The sequence below is a fragment of the Charadrius vociferus genome, unplaced genomic scaffold (genome assembly GCF_000708025.1).
Source record: "Charadrius vociferus isolate BGI_N301 unplaced genomic scaffold, ASM70802v2 scaffold379, whole genome shotgun sequence".
In the NCBI taxonomy this organism is placed as follows: Eukaryota; Metazoa; Chordata; class Aves; order Charadriiformes; family Charadriidae; genus Charadrius; species Charadrius vociferus.
Genome location: NW_009649938.1, coordinates 592,112 through 615,875, shown reverse-complemented (window position 1 = coordinate 615,875; position 23,764 = coordinate 592,112). Strand labels below are relative to the sequence as shown.

The 23,764-nt window shown below is 38.6% G+C and overlaps 1 protein-coding gene across 1 annotated transcript in view; it reads left to right on the top strand.

The window, feature by feature from the left end:
* Positions 1-23,764, top strand: part of OSBPL8 (oxysterol binding protein-like 8) — a 53,512-nt gene that overhangs the window by 5,444 nt on the left and 24,304 nt on the right. The window contains exon 3 of the mRNA XM_009891414.1: positions 19,461-19,531. Within this exon, the coding sequence (XP_009889716.1) occupies positions 19,461-19,531 (71 nt within the window). The remainder of the gene's footprint in view (positions 1-19,460; positions 19,532-23,764) is intronic.

Here is a 23,764-nt window from a genome sequence, read left to right as displayed (position 1 = left end):
TTGTGTCTTTACACAGAAGTGTTATGATACGCCACCTAAGCCTGGAACCTTTGTGTAAAATCTTTTAACAATTACTTCTGTTGAAAGATCCCCTTTAGGAAAGGGGGGAAAAAAATGATTCAGCACTACTTTTTGCCAGCTTTCAAACAGTCCCTCTGCCTTGCTAAACCTGTTGAAAACAAACTCTTTGTGGATCCGCCTGAACTGATAGGATGCAAAATGAAACTTGTCAATAGACCTGACATGTTGATAGTCTCTTTAAAAAACAAAAAACAGGCCATAGTTGCTCTCCTTCTGTTTATTTGCATTTGAAACCGCTTGTGTTGTCTTATTGCCTAGGATATCATTAGACGTGTTTGTTATGGTGTGTGGAGTCCTTAGGGAAAGCTTCAGGCGTTTTTCATTAATATTCTCTCTCCTTTTACTCTTGGCAGCCATGCTAGTCATCCATGCTTCCTTTCATTCTTGCCATGAGTGGTGTTTCTGAGATTATTTTTTTTTTTTTGTATGAGCCTCCCTAACTCCCATACTTTGCTTTGTCAAAGTAATAATATTAGTCTGTCAGAGTAATAAAGGCAGTTTCTCAGGTAACTTTAAATAATTTTCTTGTTAGTATTTTCAGTGCTACTCACAGGTAGCTCTGATATATTTTCTAAAAGCTGCTGTTATCTCAACTGCAGGGGCACTTGATGTTCTCTGGCCTGTGTTGTGCTTAGTCTGGAATTATTTTCTGTGCAATATACGTATATAGCTTGTTTGTAATTTTGATTATGTTTAAACAAATTTTTGGTTATTCTCTCTATGTGTGGTGTTGTATCCCTTATTAGATAAATGTTGTAGTTGTATAAATGTATTTGAATATTGTAGTAAAGTCTTCCTTTTAATGTTGCTATTCCCACTAATTTATAAAGGCAAACTGTTGTGCTTTTTTAAGGGCTTTCACTGTTGGGAAAGTCGTTAAAACAGGCTTGAAAGGCACTAAGACTTGAGGGTGCTATGTCAAACTCCTTGCAGAGTCTTCTCTTCTTCCCCCTCTGCCCCACGATTATTTCTAGGCTTATATAAGTGATTTTTAAGCTCATGAAAGGTATCTGTGCCAGTCATCACTGACTTAGTCTTCTAGGAGCACTACTAGAAATAAGACTGTAGTTTCATGAACCAATGAATTTGGCTTGCAATCAGTTTCAGTAGTGAAAAGGTATGACGTGGGCTAGGCTTCAGCAACCTCTAGTTATTAACTTCTAGCCTATCTGCAGCTTGGGAGGTGTCGATTTGATTTTTATGGAGGTGATTGACCCACATTTAGAAGTTGGGTGGTTATTCTGTTGTAGTTATTCCTACAGGGAAATTACAGTGCTCGTGAAAATGTGAGCTTATTACATAGGGAAAAAGATAGGCTGCGCAAGCCTGAAAAGTATGAAGTAGAAGAGAGTTTAAAGTGATAGAGTACTTGAGACTGAGTATTGTAACTGAAATCCAATTAACAAAGGTCTTTACAATATACCTGTAGTATCATATGATGAAAATATGCAGAAATATAGGAATTGTATTGATATAGTATTTAAAGGCATTTACTATGAACTAAATGGAGATACTTTTAGTCACTGGCACCTGAATGCATCCCTAGGAGATGGGTAATGTAAATAAACAATTCAAAAGCAGGCTAGGCACAGGATAAAGAGAATCAAAACAGAAAAATGTATGATACAGTCTACAAAGAACTGATAAAATGTATATAAAGGGGAGCTGTGACATGGATACTTGGCTTTTGCCACTGAATGTTGTTGGATACTATTTGGCCACCATTACCTAAGTTATGTTTCCTGCTGCCTTAAATAAAAGAGCCTGTGTGGCAAAGCCAGTTTTGTATAGAGCTTGTGATTAAAAATAAATGAGTTGGAATGAAATGAAACCTATGAAGAGGCAGTCTTTGGAGCAGTCAGCCCTTTGGTGTTAGCGAGCACCATGCGTGCCAGATTCTTTGGCCGGCCAGTAGCAGTCCAGGGAGAGGCATGCTCAGTGCCCATCACTTGGAAAATCTCCTGGAACAAGCTAAATTTGTGTCTTCTGCTTGTGTTTGAAGTAAGATCCTAATTACAAATATTACAAATATGATTAAAAGTAGATGAGAACTTGAGTCTTAATATGAGGGAGTGGAGGTAAAAATTTAATATCTGTTTGGGCCATGGGTTCCTATTTGGAACCAAGGGTGAGCCATGTCACGTGTCATTGTGAAGTTGTAAGTGGTATGTATTTCATCATTTTAAGTGCTGCTGTGTATAAATACTGGATTTTAATTTATGTGACCATAGCTCTGGATTTCAGAAAGCTTCAATTTTCTGGTACTTGGTTTCTTAGTTTAAAACGTGACTTCTTCCTTCCTTGCTCCTTTCACTCTTGTGAGATGGAACTTAGTATGCCATTTGAGCCAGAGACGGGGGTTGTCTTTTTGCAGTCCAGTACAGATCTGTTTTATGAATGTAGCTTGATGTGGCAGTATTGTCTAGTGATTGTTCAGAAAAAAGTCTATTTACACTGTCATTGTTCTGCGTAATGTTTGCAGGAAGAAGTTGCACCTTCTTATTTTACATAATGTTTTTAAAATTCTTGAAGATATACTGTCCTTTGTTTTGAGGCTGAAGACTAGCTTATCGTTTAGGCTACGGACTGGCCTTTAAAGGTGTGGAGGTCAGACTGGCTTCCATAGAAAGCTTCAGCAAGGTTGTTTGACAGAAATGTATTAGAAAAATGGATGGTGGGGATCATGTTTGTTTATTATGCTTACTAGTTTATGTAACCAATTCAAAATTTTAGTGTTGAAAGGCTAACTCAGCTGTATATAGCATTGGCCCTGAGATGGACTTGTAATTTTAATTATTATGGATTTAATTTGTTTCTGCCTTGCACATGACTAATTAACTAGAGGGTCAGAATAAGCCAATCCTTATCATAATGCTGCAATTACAACTTTTTCTGTGAAATAAATTTATTGAGCCTCCAAACATTAGTGGTTTTAAGTTGGAGAATACCAAAATCCAAGTGCAGTCTTGGGTAAAAGGTGATAACACTTGGATGTGTTGAGGTTCAAGGGACATCAAAATAAACCTAAAACCTAGCTTTTTGCATCCACAGCATGCAAGAAAGGATTTAATAAAGGTACAAAGTCAGCTTAGCTAGGCAACATTTCACGTTCTCTGTGACTAGATAATTAACATGAATAACATTTCTAGAAAGCCAGCAGTACAACTTTTCATGGGAGCTCTAAGCTGAACTGCACAAAGGAAAGCTTTCCAATTATGGAGCTTCTCAGCATCATAACTCAGGAACTCCTCGTGAAAGTGGCCTTGAGCAGCTCCGCATTGCAAACTTTTACTGATTTTGCTCACTTTTCATTATATATAGTCAAGAAAGCAGTTTCTAGACTCTTTCACTCAACAGCTTGCTCAAATGGATTACTCTGCTTCTCAAATCAGGGTGGGAAATGATCAAACAGTGAAAAAAATTTGGCAAGAATTTGCAAGATCAAACCTTCTGAAGGAAATCTTTCTTTTTTCCCCACATACAATCTTTAATTCTAACTTTCGAAGTCTTTAGTTGTCCTTTCATAACATCTGCCAAGATAGTCCTGTGTCTAACTTGTCAATGCTGTCTATTGCATTTGTATGTTGCCTTCTGGTATGTTGTATGTTCAGATCATTGTTGGTTTTCTTCTGTATTATCTGCTTGAAACCTTCCTACTTCTCTATGCCTTCAACATACTAAATGATCGTACTGTGATTTTTGCGAAATATTTTATTCAGAATTGTCAGACTTGAAATTGGACTGAAATAATTCAGTAACCTTTTGATGGAAGCTTTACTGGGTTTGGGAAGTTAGCTTTTGCTGTAAGGCTTCGCTTATGTTTGTGGGATGGTATATTTTTAGGCTCTAGTGAGGCAGAGTGGTCTTGCCAACTCACCAAGACCATATTTGTGTAAGTGTGGTGCATATAGATGTTAGGACTGCTAAAACATCTTTCAGCTCTAGCAGTTGACACGACAGATTGAAAAATGTTAATTTAGCTCATTTTCTGTGTTTGCATTCTGTAGTTGAAAATGTTATTAACCATTAGCGGGCAAACTACTAAACTTTTATCGAGCTTGCTTTGGGGGGTTTACTTTTTTTAACCTACCTATGTGTGACAAAAAGGAATCATTGACAAAACTATTTTATTACAGTTAAAAAATGAATATTGAAAATATAGAGTCTGAGACTGCATTTTCAGAAGCTGTAGAGCAGAACTCTGCTTGTTGATGTAAGCTGTTTATGTTGTTACACAAATTATCCCTGGTAAATTGGATTCTTGTAAATCTTGTTCACTCAGACTTACATCAGGATACTGCTTTATTGATTTGATAAAATGGATTAATATAGAAATAGTGATCACTTAAAATTTATGAAAACAATCAGAAGTCTCCTCAGAAAGGGATTTCAATATTTTCTAGCTTACAAATATGCTGTTAACAAATATTTCAAACTTTTTATGAAAACAGCATAAATGCTTAAATAATAATAAGTTGTACTTGTGCTAAGGAGAGAAATCTAGTTAAGATACTAATAGTAAAAATTCTGTAATAGGATGTTTGAAAATGTCTGACTTTTCTTTTTTACCAGTATTCCTATTGTCTGTTTGGGGCTTTGCTTAATGAGAGTTGTGCTGTTGTTCGTTGTGTGCCTTTGAGCATATCTTACAAAGTATTTATCATTAAATGCTTTTCTAGTTTTCACCTTGCTAGTAACTTACATATGTGTTTATGTGCTCGGGAGATAAATCTCCAGTCTTATTTTTTAAGAATGCAGAGGGGAAAATCCACATGAAGAACGCAAAATTCACAAGATTTATTATAGAAAGATTTTGTGATTTTTGTTTTTTGTGGATTTGAGAGAGGATTCTAATTTGCAGATAGCACCAATGAGAACATCAGCCAAACTTAAACAGGAACAAATAGCAGTGGTACTTGTGTTGACAATGTTATATTTAATACCTTAAGGCTGGCAACTCAGAAGATGATGTATTAAGATTTTGGAGCTCCAGTTTCTGTATTTCTTGTGAGTAACAATGACCTGCACAGACAAGGTTCCTGGCTCATGAACTCTACTGCATCAGCCCTCAGTACTTTTCCTCTCTTTATTCAAAGCATTAATGAGATGCAGATGGGGTGAAAATGTGAGTAGTGTCTGGGAAAAACATGTTAGGATGATGAAGACTGAGGAGGTAATTTACAATACTGTAGATCTTTGAGCTAATTTAACAGCTTCTTGCTGTCTTCATTTTTAGTTTCTTTCTTTTTTTAAAGTCGGCTCATCACATAAGGGTAACCAGTGAAAGTGTGTGCCCAGAAGGAGCTTGAGCTGAGAAAAGAAATGGGATCTGCCCCTCATAGAGTAGCAGCGGTTGTTAATTCAGTTTGCAATATGATGAAAATGTATTCTGTCTTATGTGACTGAGAAACAGAACTGGCTTAGGTGCAGGGAGGTGGATTGACTTGGAAGCGGAATTATAGGTCTGCCAATAATGATGACAGTGAATAGAAAGGAGGAGGTAAAGCTGATTCTGGAGGATAGTAAGGGCATTTTTGGCTGGGCTGAGCTTGTACTAAAGGCTGTTTGTTCTGGAGGAAATGTCTAAAGGACGTGCTAGGACATTAATCCATAGGAGCCTGCATTTGAGGAGAAAATATGGATGTAACTACTTTTGCATGTGAGAGAAGTTGGAGAGTGAAAAAGCAAGAAAATGCAAGACTTGGACATTACTGTCTACCTAAAACAGCTAAGAAGTTAAAGGTTGTTCATTGTAGACCTGTACAACTTGCAGCCTTTAAAAAACATTTGTTTCAGGTTTTTTTGGCTCAGTTGACAGCAGCACCAGCATGTTTTGTTTGACCAGGCAGTAAGAAATGTCTGGAGCTCCTGATTCTCCTGTTCTGGCTCACTGGTAGTAAGCGTGCAAGAAGTTCTGGAGATATAACATGAATCTCCTCTTTCCAGCTGTCAGAGGAAGACTGGTTACTGTGGTCCAGCGGAAGGAAAGATACAGCCCTGTGTCAGTGAACTCGAAGCCTTTCCAAAGTATTGAACTCTTCCTGAGATGGGCTTTGGTCCTTTCGCCCCATTTCTACCAGGAGGTTATGAGAGCCTGTTCGTTCATGGGGGTGCATGAGTCTGAAGCTGCAGCGGAGAGGTGCTGTGTTGGAGCTGGAGAGAGAAGTCCCAAATGCCTGTAGTTATAGCACTGAGCTACGTATGCCTGTAGCTATAACACTGAGCGCTACGGCTTTGGGAGGAAGGGAAGGGCTCAGGGGTCTGGCACCGGGGCAAGAAATTCTCAGAATCTCAGCCATCAAGGAAGAGAGATCACTCCTCAGCAAACTTTCTAATTTATATTGAATGTGATATTCATGGTGTAAAATGATTCTGTTGGCCACGTTGGGTTAAGTGCCCAGGTCTCGCTTCTCCTCATCCCTGCACCTGGCTAACTCAAAAGCACTGAGACCTTGAAACCCACATACCATAGCTGGCTATGAAGTAAATATTTTCACAAATTCAGACACTAGTCTTCTAAAGGTGCAGTTTTCCCAAGTATTAGAAGAGACTTTACTGGAAAGTAAAATTACTTCAAGGGAAATTAGTCCTGTGTCACTCAAACCCGGACAAACAGCTGAATAATTTATTATCTTGACACATTAAGAGCAACAGACTACAAAACATGTCATGCTTTTTTACCTCACTTCGTCTTTCCATAAGACTGTCTCACGCTCTCAGCACTAGAGAAGAAACTGCTAGTGGGCTTGTTGAGGCTGTCCAGCAAGCTCAGTTTTTTAATAACTCCATATTAACAGTAAATATTACTTCTGAAGTCAGGCACCTTTTCTGTAGAGTGTGTCTAATGTCTTAGAAAACGTTAACACTTTTGCTTTGTCCTGCCATGTGGGAATTCTGTTTAAGAAAAGCCCTTGCACTTGGAGAGTCTTGGTCTCTCTTGCTTTATTCTTGGGAGGTGTTTTAATTTGTCTTACTTTGTCTTTTGATGCCGAGGAAGTAGTGCGTAGGAGCCATGTGGACTGGTTCTCTAGGTGATTCTGGATTAATATCTGTTTCACTGCTGCAGGGACCTGACCCCAGTGACACGAGTGGCCACTTTTCAGTTTTATGACAGAGCATACCTCATGGAGGTGAAGCCCCAGTTCCACAAAATTGTGCGATTGATTTGGAACAGCTTTAGTGATGCTTGTCTCCAACGGGATGTGAGTGCGGTTCTAGTCACTATAATCAAGGAAGGAGTTTGACCCCTATATAGTCTGCTTGTGTTACCAGAGTGGATTTCTTGTGAAATGTTTTAAGTTCTGCTGTGTGTGCTTAGTCTCCTGCATCTATTATCTTGACCTCCTGCTTTCTTACTGTAATGCATACTCTGGCACATTCCTCTCTGCAAGTCATTGTGTGTTTATTAAAACTTGCCATTTCTGAAATACTACTCCACCCAGTACTTGTGGCTTGGGTAAATTGCATGTACTCCTTTCCGTGTGGATTACAGCTTTATGAAAGCTTGGTACGGGGTTTGAAAGGCACAGCAGGGCTGATTACTGTGAAACTTCTCGAGCAAGTTCTCTTTCTCCATGACAATCCCTGCAGAGCTGGCCTACTTGAGCCTGAACTGTGACCTTGAGAGTTTCATAAGGGCCGAGATGAAAACTGTTGAAAGCTGAGCAGTGATCAAGCCTATTTACTTTGGGTGGGAGGAGCTGCGCAGGAGCGGTGGGCAGCGGGGAGGTGCAGCCAAGTGCAGTTGCCAGCAGGGCACTGGAAGCCTTGGTGTTCATTCATAACCACTCTCAGGCATGACTCTGGAATTACTCCTCAGCTGAACTGCACCCGACTTGGAAATACCGGAGAACAGAAGAATATTTGGTGAAAGAAACTTGCCACTGTAAATTACTGACACAACTTGTAGCCTCGTGGTTCAGGTGTCTTTTTTCTGAATCAAATACTGGTGTGTGAAGGCAAGTATATCTTTAATACCCCTTTTGTTAAATAGGAGAGAAACACTTTCACTTGAAGTCCCTGTGCAAAAATCAGGTGTTGGATAAAACTCATTTATAGGTATGCTAGTCTAGCAGTTTCCTTTCTCTGCTTTCTGCATGCTGCAAAGAGTCTGTGTATACTGCATGTTGAGAATTATTTATGACCTTTTCTTTTGTTGGACTGGGGGGAGAATTCTACTGGAAAACATAGTGTTGTCGAGATGTCAGGGCAAATTATTGTCAGACTTGAAGGGCAAGTTTAAAAAGCTTCTGTCTTCTCTGCTACACCATCAATTTTCCTTCCTCCTTCTTCTCCCTTTGCTTTCACAGAGTTTGTTTTTAAGGAATATTTTTTTTAATTTGCATCACTAGATATAGTCTTAGTTGTATTACTGCATCAGTATCAGTTTGTGTAATGTGTTCATTATTTTAAACTTCTAACATCTATATAAAAGGATTATTGCATTTAACATTCCTCAGTTCAGCATATATTTCATTTGAGTTCAGTTTCCATGCTTAGAATTCATACCTGTACAGTTCAGAGAGATCTGTTTTGATAAGCCTATGGTTTTTTCAGCTGTAAATATTTTTCTATTGAAGAAATGTTTTAAATCTAAAACCAGGCTTTGTCAAAAGTGTTCATGTGCTGTTGGAATTGCACGTGTCTTCTATTTGCCTTTGTTTTGTATACTGAGATTTAAGTTTTGCCCCAGGCAATATCCTGGAAGAATGTCTTAAGCACAGGATTATGATTTGGTTTTCAGCCATCATTTACTACTGAAGAAGCCTGATGGAGTAACTGATAGAAGAAATGCATTCTGTCCTTTAGAAAATGTATATAGCAGATAAGTTTTCCTCCTTTAAAGAGATATTCAACAGATTGACTGAGAATCAGTCAAACCCCCGACCCCGAGATAGATGAACTAAATATTTCAATCATGTTTTTTTTCTTCTTCCTACTGATATAGGTATTATATAAAACAGAGAAACCAGGAGACTTTCTCTCAATTTCAGGAGCATATTTAGTCTAGTGCCTGCTTCCATGGAGTACTTGACTTTTGTTATGAGGAATCTTATTTTTTCATGTACAGATACCCAGTGGCCCACACCTCATGCATGCAGGCTAGAGTGCAGATACTTTCCTGTTTATGCAGGCTTTTCAGCTGTGTCTGACTTCTGCAGTTGGACTTGGCTGTAGTTCTGTTTGTGAGTATTTTGAAACCATGTAAACTTCCAAGCTGTGTATGTTAGTGCATTTTCTAAGTATATCAATTATTAAGACACTGGAAACTGAGATCAAAAGGATAGATGGCTTCCTGGGACATTAGTCTAAGATCTCCTAATGAATTATACTAATTGCAGTTTTATCAGTACATTGGCCTGTTCTGTCTGAATTTTTTGGGTGAGGGGAGAAGAGAGAAAAGGGAATTATTTTTTTGTGTGTGTGTCTAATATTTCGTCGCTAATGAAGTGCACCTTTCCATTGCCATGTACAGAACATGCAAATAAAAGCACTTCCAACTACTTAAAAGTTCCTCTGTGTCCTTTCAGGAATCAAATCAAGGAATTAAAAGGGCTTCTAAGAGCTTTGGGCGCTGAGTGTGTAGAGAGCAGAAACCTCTTTAATGTCACAGGCTGATGCTCAAGAGTTACAGTAAACTTTAGCCTAGAATCACACCATGGAGAAGAATGCTCATCTTTATTAAATGTTACAGATTCCTTTTGATCTAACAGCCTTTCAGGTTCATGTCAGCTATCTCTCCAGCAACATATACTGCTTTGAAGTAGTTGAAGCAAATGAGCATGCGTATACAAGTGTTAGCAGGCATAATAAATCACAAGCTGTTGAAAAGTTGGAGAACTAGTGAATTTTTACAGCCAAACCATGTAATTAACTGTTTTACTACTGCAGGTTTAAGTGAAATATGAAGATGACTTGGTGGAGGGGAATAAGTTTAAAGAGGAAGCTTAAATTAGATTTCTTTCTTTCCCCCCCTCCTTTGCAGTGGTGAGACAGTCATACTTTGGCAAAAGGCACAGTCTGCCTCTCCTATGTAGCCGTTGAGTTAAAGAAGGTGGTACTTATTCAGAATACCCAGCTAATGGCTTCCTTGGTTGGAAGATAGCTTCCGACAGGGGAAATGTAACATTATCCTTATTGAAATTCTTAATTTTGTCTACCCAAATATTTCAATTTCACTTCTAAGTGGAGAAAAGGGCATAGGAAGCAGAAAGATGTTTTTAAGCTGTTCTTGTTTACAGTTTGCCTGCATGAACAGTGTCAAGGGATTGAGAGGGCATGGGGAGAAATAAGGGAAAAACCTTCAGGATTACATTGTTTCTTCAAACCCCTGGATGTCTGGCTACTTTTTAGTAAAATGAACATAATGTGGCAGAGAAGACTGTTGTGGAAGAACCTGGTAGGCTGGCAGAGGCATGCTCAGTAGTGGCTCCAGAACTGGCTGGCTCAGTGGCTGGAGGCAGATGCAGACAAAGCAGTGTGGGTGGCTGGTGGTGGAGCCTCCCGTTAGCCTGTGCGACCCTGCCATTCTGGTACAGGACACAGATAGCAGTGTCAGCAGAGCATCCCTGGGCAGGGTCATAGCCCTGGCTCTGAAACGTGAGATAACAGACCCATTAACTGGGCAAGATAGCTCTGTAATGAGAGGATACAGTTCCTTCTGTGTGTAAGGGGAGTTTTTCTACTGCAGCTTTCTCTTGATTTTAATTAGAAACAATAAAATGCATATTCTGAAGAGATTTGGACCAAGGTAGGTAGTTTGCTCTGCTTTATAGCTGAGAAGACAGATTTGGAGGAGTGATGTGGAGCTGTGTTTATTTAAATAAAAAAGAAAAAAAGAAGAAAAAAGCGGTGTTCTCCCTCCTTGCCTTTCCTCCTCATTGCCCCATCATTCTACTCCTTAAGTTTTTCAGCTGCTCTTTCTGTTCCTTCCGGGACATCTGGACAAGGACTGCTTCAGCTGAGGGAAGTATGAGACATAGTAATGGATAAATGGAGGCAGGCCTGAACACAAGACATGTTCATCCAGTTTCTCCCCCCCCCTGTGCCCAAGTGAATAGAGTTTTTCAGTTCTTGTACTAAAGAAGTGAAGGTTACGTATCACATATAATGGTTTCTATTGATGGCTCATATTTGGGTTTTTCAATTACAACTTTTTTCCTTGTCATGTATTGGGACATTAGTCTGTTAAGAGGCATGAAGAAATTCTAGTCGTTCGCGGGATACTGCAAGCTACTATGTTTCATTATCAGAAAAATAATTTTCAGTGTGTTCTGTATGTATCTTAGTGTATGTATCTATAGGTACTAATGCACATACTCTCTGCACAGTTCAAACCGTTCATAGAGGTTATAAAATACTTCAGTCTACTGTATTGTCCTTGAGCCAAAGTGAACTGAAATTACTGAGCCACAAATAGTAAATGCACTTCTTTGCATAAGCAGCTGGACTAAACAGTATTATTTGAGGATTAATCAAATTCATACTATCATTGATTTAATTTGTGGGATGTGTTTCACATCCCACAAGAAGAGGAGTCCTCTAGTATGGAGTAAGGGAGAATGCAGTTCCTATTTTCAAGCCAATTCTCAGTGTCTTATTTTTCCGCTTTCCAGCAGGGTAGGTTTCAAAACGTATTTTGTCAGATATAAGGTGTCATAGGAAAAATGGGATTAGCAAAGAAGAGCCAGACAGGAATGAAATTCCACATATGGAAGAGGGTAGCCATGCATGCTAGTCATCAGGGCAAAGAAGCAGCCAATCTAACGAGGAGTGGATGAAGGAGGTTAGGGAGAGCTTATTTGACTTTATTCTGGTAGCGATCAGCAAGAGCAGTTTGGATCAGTTGATTTCTAGTCTTGAAGCACAAATTTACTTGGAATATTTTTTTTTTATGTTTAAAATTTAAGTTGGTTCATTTAAATGTTTTATTCATTGCATAAAACATTTGGGGCATTAATAGTAAAACCCCCTTTTTGTGGAGCTTATTTTGTGCAAATTTTCCAGGAGTCCAGCTGATTTGTATATATAAATATGGTAGATACTTAGAGAAGAAAAAGCTATCACCTCACCTTTTAAATAGAAATGAGTAATGAAGATGTAGAAGCCATGGCAATCAGCTGATGAAAACTAGCTATGTAAGTGCCTAAATAGGCAATTCAACATGGCTGTGTAACGCAAAACATGAGCTCCTTTTTCAGATTCCCATGGTGTACGACAGTATCAAATTAGGAAGCCATGTAGCTCACAACTTGTGCTTTGTGCAATATAAATTTGGGACTTGAAGGACTAACAGGAAAAACGATGGATTTAATTAATCCTTAAAACCTAAATAATTACCATTTTTGTGTGCTTGGAAAGCACAGATGAGTAGGACCAAAACTGAGATGTAGAAAATGAGATGCAGTGTATATGTGGAAAAGAGGAGCTGAAGCAAAGCCATTCTGCTTTAAGTGCCCTAATGGGTTTGACAAGAGGAGTATAGTGTTGCTTGGCTTGCTGCTGATTTGGCAGCCTCTGTCTCTTCGCTGCATTTTTCACATGTGCCCTTCGTTTGTTTCTTTTTTTTTTTTTCCTTTTGTATCTTACTCATCAGAATGTGAGGTAAAAGGCTGTTACTGCAACACTCTTGTTCCAACCAGCTAATGCTAACCAGCTTTCACAGAGAACATAATCCTTACACAAACACCTTAACTCATGAAGGAAGAGGGTCCAGTGCGACGTAGGTTTTCTTCATGTGCTGGGATTTCATCTGTGTTTTCTCCAAGAGCTGATGGCGGAAAGCTTGTCCGGAATGCTTCATTTGGAGGATATAACGAACTGTCTCCTGCTTTACCAGGTTTGTTTTGGTCTTGCATTTCTTAAAATATACAGAAGAGAATATAATTTCCTCCTAGGATTTTTCAGCTTGAATGAAAGTAACGTACTGAGATGTTGGTAGAAATCGGAAAGAATACTGCTTGTATAACAGCTCTTTGTAGTAGCAAGAGTTGCAGATAGGCAAGCCAGTAAGTTAGCTTACACCACAGCATATCTCCCTTTAAAAGGCATTTGTGTATTTGGTAACTGACTGAAATATTTGTTTTGGTTGTTCAGGCTTTTATGACTGAAGTTCTGTGATGTGGTTTATAAACGCCTTCCTCCCTTGTACTTTCCACTCCCCTGTGCACAATGGACTTGCTTTAAAATAGTAAGGTATAGCAGAAGGTTTTAATTTAGCATCAACTACTGCAGAATCTGCGTGTTTGTCAGTGGTTTGAAATAAAATGACAAGATAGAATTAGTTAGGGCTAACAGCATAGCCTTGCTAAACTCTGTAGTGCAAGATCTTTAAGACATTTAACACCAGAAAGGGCTTGAATCTCCTTTTGCTCAGATCTGTTGTCTCCTGAAAATCAGTACTGGAATATTGAAATGAATTTCTAGACTTTCATTGTCCATAATGTGCACTTCTGATATAGGTACCTGAATTTCAGCAGTTTACTTCAGGGAACTGCAACGCTTGAAAATGTGTTACAAGGTCACCTCTTCCTGAAAGGGGACATTGTAGAAATTGTACATTCTTACCAGAATTACCCTGTATGTGTGATTTGTTTTGTGCATGCACACATACGCACTTTGTTGTGTACTCCCATGGGGCCAGAATGCTGCGGGGGGACGACAAGGGTAAAATAGTTTTCACTTTTAATTGCATGCCTTCTGCAGAATGGCTTCCTGAATTTGTAAGCTCTGGCTCTGAAGCCATGGAAAAGAGTTGGGGTGCAGAGCACAGGGGAGGTGGCAGGTGGGGATTAGGGAGCTCTCTGCATCGCTGGTTGGTGCTGGCTGGCAGAATCACTGGAGCAGCATGTTCAGACTCAGGCAGGTGGGGGCAACTGCTTGGGACACCACATTCTATTAAACTTCATGTTTTACCCTATAACATTTCCTTTCACTCTGCTTCAGGAAATGATTAGCCTTTTACCAAGAATCTAACACTGAGTTTTATTCAAGCTGCTGAGGAAATAAAGATCTCAAAGCTTGAAAGCATGGAGTTGGCAACTAGACAGATCCTCCCTACCTTTAAAATAAATGCATGTCATCTGGTAATTACTGAAACAAAACCTATTTGCCTTCTTCCTGTGTAGAACTCTACGTTAAAGCTGATCACTGTCCATAAGTGGACAATGAATGACTTCTTAAAATGCAGAGCAAATGGAAAACAGTTTTTAATAAAAAAAAAATCAAATGTGAATATATAACTAAAAAATGTTTTATCTTTTGGAATCTTCCACATATCTGAAGAATTTAAACAATATTAGCATGCTGGAAGGTATACTCTTTTAGTTTGGTTTAAGCAAGTATTAGTTATTGTCTGTCTAAAAGATACTCATGTATAGTTACAGTAAGGACAGTCTTTGGTAATTATTTTTTATTTTATATGGTGTTTGCAAAAGAAAACATGACCATGAGAAAATACATAAACGGACTTTGCTTTTCTGATTACCTCAGTTTCAAAATCCATGGAGGAATTTCAATTACTTAATATGGGATTGTATTCTTAAAACTGGTTGTCAGCAAGCTTTTGAAAGTCAGTTAAAAAGACTGTTGTCTCCAGTGTTAAATTTTTAAAAAAGATTTTTCCTTTTTTTTCTGACGCGTTTATTATATAACATCAGTATTGGTATCTCCCACTAAGTATAGCTCATAGTTCTTCCAGAAGCATATAGTTTTTCAGCTCAATTCTTTGTTCTTCACAACTGCACATGCAGTAATCAAATCAGGCTGTTCTTTGCGTTTCATTTGGAAGTCAGTAATATTGTTGCTTGACTTGCTATTTGTGATCTTTTCATGCATTGCATTGCTTTTTTACTGGTGGGTCTGTTTGTTGGAAAAAAGCCCCCAGTGGATAGTAATTCTTCCTTTTTGGATTAATTAGATCTATCATTAAAAAGTAACATGTTTTTACTGATGTATTTTTCTCAGGTATCCTAATCGCAAATGGTATTTGTTGAGAGGTATAAAACCAGTGTTTGAGATGTAGGAGATGCTATGTGGTTGATTTTGGTTTTTCCCTTCCCTCAAGATTGATTGAAGGGACAGATTGTGGGTGAGACTGTAAAGAATGATATTTGTGTCATGCTTCAAATTTGAAATCTCTTAAACAGTTTTGTTTTAAAATGTACCTTACCACAGACTTTATCCTAAAGATTCTTTAACGCTAATCTTACAATGTATATACTCCTCATTTTTTGTCGAAGATGATGATTTGGAGGATTTTTTTCTTTTGGTATTGACTGCATATTCCAGCTCAGTCTGTAAAGAAGTGCTGTTTGATTTTGTTTCATTGACGCCTTGCGTGTATAGAGCTCTGGTTGTTCCAGTCGCATGCAGTCATCAGGCTCTTGCATCTGGCTGAAAGCTCATCATGAGTGTTCACGTAGATTTCCGCCTGCAAGTTTTGGAAGGAGTTGCCGAGTGCTCACAGTACAAATGTGGACAACAAAACCCATGAATAATTTTAATTACCCTTACCAAAATTAAATTAACAGTATATTTTACCTGTAGTTTTTCATTTTAGAAAACTATTTCCCAAAGGATCTTAGGAGAGCAGATGGCACCTACCCTAATTTTACAAACAGTCATTACCTTGACAGTTTCCCTTGACTTCTAAGGTCATACCGTGAACTGCAGCTGACTGCACTGGTGCTGGGATCAGCTTTCAGAGCCCATGGGGCCTGTGATGTTAAGACAAGGAAGGTCACACTGGGCGAAAGTCTGTTAAGACACACTGTTGCTCTGAACACAATCCCTAATGCCCAGAACTGCTTTAGAGGCTACAGCAGCGGAGCTTGTGTTTAAAATATTATTTTTTTTCAAATGTGCAAGTGTCTTAATACTGGGAGCTCAATGTGCAGCTCTAAAGGTTGATTCAAATGACAATGGCTCGCTGTCTCCTAACTCTGAAGATTGCTTTCAGGATTTTAGGTAGAAAATGATACACAAATTCAAGTGATTTAATAGAGAGGAAGTTACAGAAGGGGCCTGCATCTTCAACACCTGAATTTCTACATTGTGAAATGTGAGCTCAGGTTATCTTGTTAAAGAGTTCCTGATTGAATTACAGGATGGAACACAAGTAAGCTAAAATATTAAGCCCCAAACTGCTGCTAGTAAACACTGAAAAACTTGAAACACATTCTTTTTATTAGAGCCTGCCTCTAGCCTCTCATACCCTGGCGGTCTCTGCTCCAGACACTGATTCAATGCCTTTTTGTGGTGCAATTTTCAGTACCTCTGGGGTGAACAAAACTGCAAAAAGAGCAATAACACAAAGCATCACTTGAAGGCACAGCTTTCTTGACTGCTGTTGTCTTTGTCAGAAATCCTTAGAGAAAATTGTTCTTCATAACTGGTAGCAGGAAGGGAGAAAACAGTATCTCTTATTGTTGATTCTGTGAAAATAATTGTTCTGTTGTTGTTTCCTTGCCCAAATATTCCCACAGTAAAGTGTATCTTGTCCTTAGCTTTGTGATGGTTCAGTGCCCATTTCGCTGCACGTATTAGAATCAGCCTGTTCTTTTTAGAAGAATTAAGACTGCCTGTGGTATTGAGGTCTCTCCATCTTAATAGAGGCTCCCTGGAAAACGCATCCTTACACTGTGTCTGGATCAGCACCTGAATTATGATTTGTTTTTTAACATACTTTTTAGCACATGGGGAGAAAAGCCTTCTGTCTGTATGCTGAGTGGTTATCTCGTCTACAGACAGGGAGGTTGCAGGTAGGATGGTGTGGGATGTGAAGCTGACTGGTTGGATTTCCTCACAGACCGAGATGGAGCAGTGCGAGCTGTTCCAGGGTCTGCAGCACCCTGACTTGGATTCACCAGCAAACCCCTGGGACAGCCCTTTGCTGTGCATGTGAGTGAGGAAGGGAACAGTGAGCGCGGTGGCGTGTTTATAAACCAGCAAGCACGCACACCTCTCCGGCTCGAGACGTGGGAAGCAAGCTGGTGGAATTCACGGAAACACCACTGAACTTTGGCCTTTGTGTCTGGTTCTCTGGGACAGAGTAGTTCTTTCTGTTTTCACTTCTGCTTGGTGATACCAATGAAAAGCTTGTTTATGAAAATAAAAACATATGTTTGTTAGATAAGGATGTGTAAAGCTCATAAAACTGTGTGCTTTAGAAAGCAAGCTGTGAATTATAGCTTCTCTTCTGTAAGAACAGTCCTGACTTAGCACTTCCTCGTTGATTCCCATCACTAAGTCTTCTGTATATAAGCCTATAAATAAATAAGTATAAATGGGAAAACCATTAGAAAATGACTGCATTACATTTTCAGTGGAAATTGGTTCGTAATGAGGGATTTCATTTGAGTATGGGCGTGAGGAGAAAACGTCATTACTGTGGTTCTGGTGTGTGTTTGACTGCCTGAGACTGGCATTGAATCTAGTAACTTCTCAGTGAACTAAGGCAGGTCTGTCCTCTAAGGCTTGAAGCAACCTTTGTTTTGTTTCAGCACCTGATGACTGGTGCTGTAGAAAATGTGCTTTTGTATTTGGTGTTATGTAGGAAATGTGGCTTCTGGCCTCTGGATCGTGACATGCCTTTTTGATTTTTTTCTGGATTCTTTATTACTACAACTCTTCTGCCTGTCTAGGTACTTCTTCCCTGTGGTGAAGTAGTCTTCTGCATTATAGGTTTTCATTAGCTGCACAAACCTATCACAGATGTGTTGGAAGAATTTCAAATGGAAGGGTTTCATGAACTGTGCACGAAGATGCTGCTATAAAGATATGTAAAGGTTTCTTTAAAGGCATGTAAGGTTTACTCTGTGTAAACATAAAATGAAATATCACTGTATTGCACTATATAATTCTTAAAAGTCTGGTTTTAAAAAAGAATCTCTGCAAAAGGTATTAAATATAAATACGAACCCCAAAAAGACTGATTAGCAGACCAAAACTAAGAGGAATCTCAAATTTCTCAAGTAACCTGAAGACCAGCCTAATGCTTTTATAACTTAGTGAAACTTCCCAAGATATGTATTTATGACAGATGAATCAGTCCTGTCCTAAGGGTTTCTGGGTATTGTAAGTTGTGTAAGGGTGAAGATACTGATTTTTTTAAAAAAATAAAAAAATAATCCTACACTAAACAAACTATTCAACGCTGCTATAGAGAGTTTAATCAAAATTCTTTTAAAGCTCATGAAGTGTCCCCACACATTCTGCTGAAGAATGTGAAATCAAACTGTTTCTGCGATAAATCTTCTCATTTTAGAGATCTGAGTACCAATTTCTGTTTCAAAGTTGGGAACATGTTCAAAGGGAAGCTCAGAAGAGCTTTGGCCACTTGTTTCTGCAATTTATCTGCTGAGGTAGTGCCCTCTGGTGGGCTGCAGCTTTAGGGTACCACTGTCGGAGCCATGCAAGGCTTCTCAGCTGCGTGGATTGTTCCTGAAATTCATGTATGACTTCATCCCTTCTATCTGGAGGGCATGCAAATGATGGCATTTTTACTTACTCAGATAAACGCATTGTGCAGTTTGTTTTATTCCTGTTTATAAAAGCTTTACGCTACCACCAGCCTCTTCAAAGAAAATGAATCACTGATATATCCTCTCTCGCTAACCAGAGTAGATTATTTTTCCTTAAGAGGATGCAAGGTTCTCGGTACACATTCTGTGGCACATAGCAGCTGCGCAGCAGCACTGTTGCCAGTTGTGACCCCCCTTTCCATTGTCACACATATACTGGCTACAGCCATTGTCTCACATTGCTTTTTGGATGCTGGGGAAGTGTGGGGCTTGTACTGTGAGTCACTCACAGAAGATAAATATGGGATTTCAACAACTGTTTTAATATAAAGCCTTGTACTTACGCTTATGCAGTGTCAAGTTGAAAGTATAAATTCAAGGCTAACATAAGCAACCTTTTCCATTTTCTTGCAAAAAATGACAGGCAATCTTAATTAGTGTTTTAGATTTGGTTTCATGTAGGTGGTATTTAATAATTATCTCTAGCTACAGAAATGAACAAAGGAAAAAAAGGCGTTATTTAGTATTCTGCTCTGTGCATGCATGTATGCAGGTAGGGGAGAATGAGAAGATAAAAGGACAAAAGTTTGCACATCATGTTTATGATTCATCAGGTTATTGGGTCCAGTGCAGCACAATCCAAATACAGTGGACTGTTCTCGCCTCTTAGTGGGTATTAAATTAGTTAATATTGTAGTAGCTGGTATGTATTCAACTGGTATGTATACATTGCTTGAAAGTCCAATTTGCTTGCACTTTTTTATGCTAAATACAATTTGCACATTTATTTCAACGGCTAGCTCATATAAAATGTTAATGTCTTTAAATCATTTCCAACAATGCTGTCTTTTCTTTAAGGTGTTGACAAAGGGAAGGAAGATGTGTCACAAAGCAAAGAGGATACAGCACATTCTATGTCAAAAAGCAAGGTAAGGAAAGCAGCCTCCTAATCTGGCTTAAAAATGTCAGTGTGAGAAGTTGTTGTGCGTTTTTAATTAAATGCAAATGTATTTAACTTTAATTGTAGATAATCTTGAAGATTACTCTTCAGATTCAGCAATAGATAAAGATTAAAGGGACTTTCTTAATATAGTTCTCAGGATGACATGACACGAAAATCCTCCGTTCAAATTAGTGAAAATGAAATGTGGAGTCTTCTCACTGTCATCTTCGGGTGGGATGTTGCCTTGCCATATGTATGATGGATGGAGGCCAACTCCTGCTATGGAACAGAATTTAAAATCCTTTTAAGCTGTAAGTGAAGATGCTGTTCACTGAGCTGTAGCAAATCTTATAAGAATGTTAGAAAAACTGTAATTGGAAAAGGCTTAGTTTAATGGCTTAAATTGCCAGAGTAAAACATCGTTAAGTGTAATCTGTTGCAGAGACTTCAGTACACAGAATTCAAGTATAAAGGCCCATTTTGTTGAGGCAATGACAGCGTAAGAGAAAGCATATTCAGTGGAACACTAAACTAGATATAATTGCTATACATGTTTATGCTTTCTTATAGTCTTGACAATAGAAATGGAAAAGGCAGAAGCCAGGCAAATTTGTCATAATCATAGTGTAGTCCTAAGACGGAAAAGGCTTACTGAGATGCCGTGAAAACTGAGAATGTACAAAGTGGAGCTGGGAGATGGACACTGCAGTCACCAAAACTGCAGCATCTTAGAGTGGCTAAACTTTAAAAGGAAGGAAACATGAACTACCCGAGCCAACCAAAAAGATTCTTTTTATGTAGTGATCCCAGGTCTTTTGTCTCCAGAGCTGTGTTTTGTTCTGATTGCTATTACTTACACAAATAGTTTGCAACAGCATTCTTACTCAGAATAAAATGTTCTTTTCTGATGGTATTGAAATAGTATGCACATAATGAGAGATTTGTGTAAGAAGTCATTGTAGTAGCGTAGAGAAAAATCTACCATAGCTATCTTTTCCTTTTCCAAGTCCTTTTAAATTTGTAGGTTACAGTTATAGAAGCTATCAGAGCATCGTATAGGCTGCTCTGATGCGACCTTCTTTATTTGTCGGCCTATTGTAACTCTTAAAGAGCATGAACATTTTGGTCAGCAAAAGTGCCTGGCATATCAATGCACTGAATTTTTATCTAATGATTTTGATGTATTTAGAATGTGGAATTTCAGAAAAAAAAATACAATTGGGTGTCTCATAAAACAGGTGTCTCGTAAAACAAGTGTTTCTTTCTCTCAAGACATTAAAGAGGGAAAGACTGCATTTTGCGAAGGGGGAGGTTGTGTATGGTTCAATCACTGAGTGGAGTAGCTACGCTCACTTGTTTTTCTTATTTAGGCATCACTGCAGGATAGAGTTTAAAGGCTTTAAATTACCCAGCTGTGTGCTTTCCTATTTTCTCCTAGAATGTCCATTGTTTTTTACAGAGGCAAATGCAGTAACAGACAGTTAAACAGATTGTCAGGGCGCAGCAGGCGTGGGCTGCTCTGTAGGGGAAGGCGAGGACCTGAGCTTTAACACAGCGAGCTCCCAAGGGAGATGGGGGAGATGCCTGCTTCTCGCCGCTTTCTCGCACGGCTCTTTCCATAGCACTCTGCTGCAGCGTTGGCACTGCAGTCTGTCAGAGCTGGCCCTGGGCACAGGCAGCCATGTCCCTAAGAGACAGAGGGATTGCGCTCGAGGTCTTGACACAATTTTTTTTCTGTGATATTTCATGTGTCAGGGCCTTAAAGAGAAAACATAAAGAGATACCAAAGGACATCAAAGCAACTTAAAGATTATAGTTGCTTTACCCTGCTTGAATGGTGTCATCAGAATTGCACTGGGGTGAGCAGGTTGGTTTCTGCAGCTGAAGCTGCAGTTCTGTGGTGTGTAGCTAAGCATTTCAAGCTGTTGGTGTCTTACATCTCACTTGGCGTCACAAAACTTTGCATTGTTCAGCTTTACTGCATCCTAGAGCCTCACTGGTCAGGGAAACCAAGGAAGCATACTTTACCATCCGGCTTGCTTCTGATCTAAGTATTTATATTGGTCCAGAAACCTCTAAATCATTTTTGACTTGGAAATCAAGTCAATACTGTCTCTTTTAACTTGGATTTATTTTAGACTCTATTAATCATTTATCTCGGACTATCCAATTTGTTTTTTCTGTTCGTTATATTTATTTTTGGTTCTTGTCTTTCTTAAGTCTTTGTATGCTTTGCCATTACTTTTGTTTGTGTCTTCCTACTATCACAGATGAGACCAATATTCCCACTTCTCCTGACATATTTTTCTTCATCCTTATTTTTGCAATTACTGCATGTAGGGCTTGATAAAACTAGTGGTTCCTTTATAACCCACAAATAAACTTCAGGCTAACAGAATATGGTAACTGTCTGTCACAGCTGTGGAGGTAAAGTAGCAGCCCTTCTTTTTAAGCGAGGATGGAAAATTAGTGATGAGACGTGCCCAGAATCTGGTACTGAATATACGTTGCTGTGAGTTGCAGTAAGTTCTCTTAAAATGTTTTCTTCTTTTAAATTTTGATCTTATCTACTTTGTGTGGGTGTAACACTGAGAAAGTTACTAGCTTAAAAACACACAAATCACTGATCTGTCTCATAATCCATTGGACAGGTAAATATGGACCTTTATTCAGTGTCGTATCAGTGAGCTTTAAAGCTGAGAGACTGAGAAAATGAATTTTTGTAACCTGGGATACTTACGGGTTTGGGACTTTTATATGCATGACCTTTAGATTGCATTAGCTTTCTGTTAGTGAGCAACTAGAATATTTATGAATGTTTTACTTAAGTTGCTCCATTATAGCTTGCATAACGAGTTCGTTACCTCTTCTTATGTGACAGTGATATGCATTTTTCCCCTCTTCTGTTATTACATTTAAAGTACTGTATTTCCTCTAACTTCTAGACAGAGGAATTAAATTTCAAGTAGTATGCTTGTCTTAAAGCTGAATTTTGAGTGTTAAGAACATATCTTTAAAACAAAATGAAGATGTTTCCTTCCTTTTTCCAAGATTTATATGGAAGTTAAAGAACATTTACTTATCGTTGAAATGATGTTGAGATAAAATTACTTTTTGCCAGTTATTGCAGATAGCTTTTTGACACTGGCTACCTAAGTAGACTCCTGTAAAGTCTTAGTTCTGAATGAAAGGTGTCAAAGTAGGATCAAAGTTAAATTGATTTGTTCCACTTGTAAATCTTTAATTTTTACTTACTTGGTTTGAGCAACTCGTGTTAAGTAAGAGTGCTGAAGTGCAGTCTTTATTATTGCAGTAAGTTTTTTCAAAGCTTGCATATTTTTTGACTGTCATTTTATAGTATTCAAAAATAGAAATTCAATGAATAGACTTTGCATTGTAGTGTGAGATTTGAAATGACTAATCAGAAATGTTGAACAGCTTGACAAGCAGTTTTCATAAACTGTCCTTGAATTTACAGAGTTTAGAAGGTTACATTGATTTTTCTTTTTTTCTTCTTTTTTTTTTTTTTTTTTTAACTAGGCGGGAACTTTTGGGTCCATCAGGGTTATATTTCAGTGCACAAAGAAATGCAACTCTTTGTAATTTATCTGAAGTTTATAGAGGATACCTACTCAGTGTTCTCTGACTTGCAAGTAGGAACGACATGATAACTCTGTGACAGACTTTTTCTTTTTTTTTTTTTTTTTTTTTTAAGAGCTCTGCATCCCAAGGTGAATATTTGGCAGCTCTAGTTCCCTTTCAACTAGTAGGCAAGAGATGCCAAGGAATAAACTTTGAACCTTACTAGATATGGGGAGAGGCAGGAGGGAGAAATCATGTGATGCTGAGGCAGCGTATTGTCCTGCCATGAATAAGGACTTGGGTTTCATGAACAAACCTGAGTCTCATTCCCCTTTCTGTCACCACTGTGAGCTTCTCAAAGATGACTTGTGAAGTAACCAGAGCGTGGGATTAGGGAGGAAGGAGCAGAACAAGTGCCATTAGTGGCCAGTTGTACTCTGATGATTTATAGAGCACTGAATCCTAGATTGAAGAGGCTGTATTTTCCTTCATGGGTCACGGGGTAAGTGCCTCCATAGCAATCCATTCAGAGCAGCTGTCAAGTTATGAATGAAGACATTTGGATTCGTATGTCATGAGTACGACTCCTGTGTTTTAACACAAGGATTTTCCTAAAACCTCTCTCTGCTAAAATAAT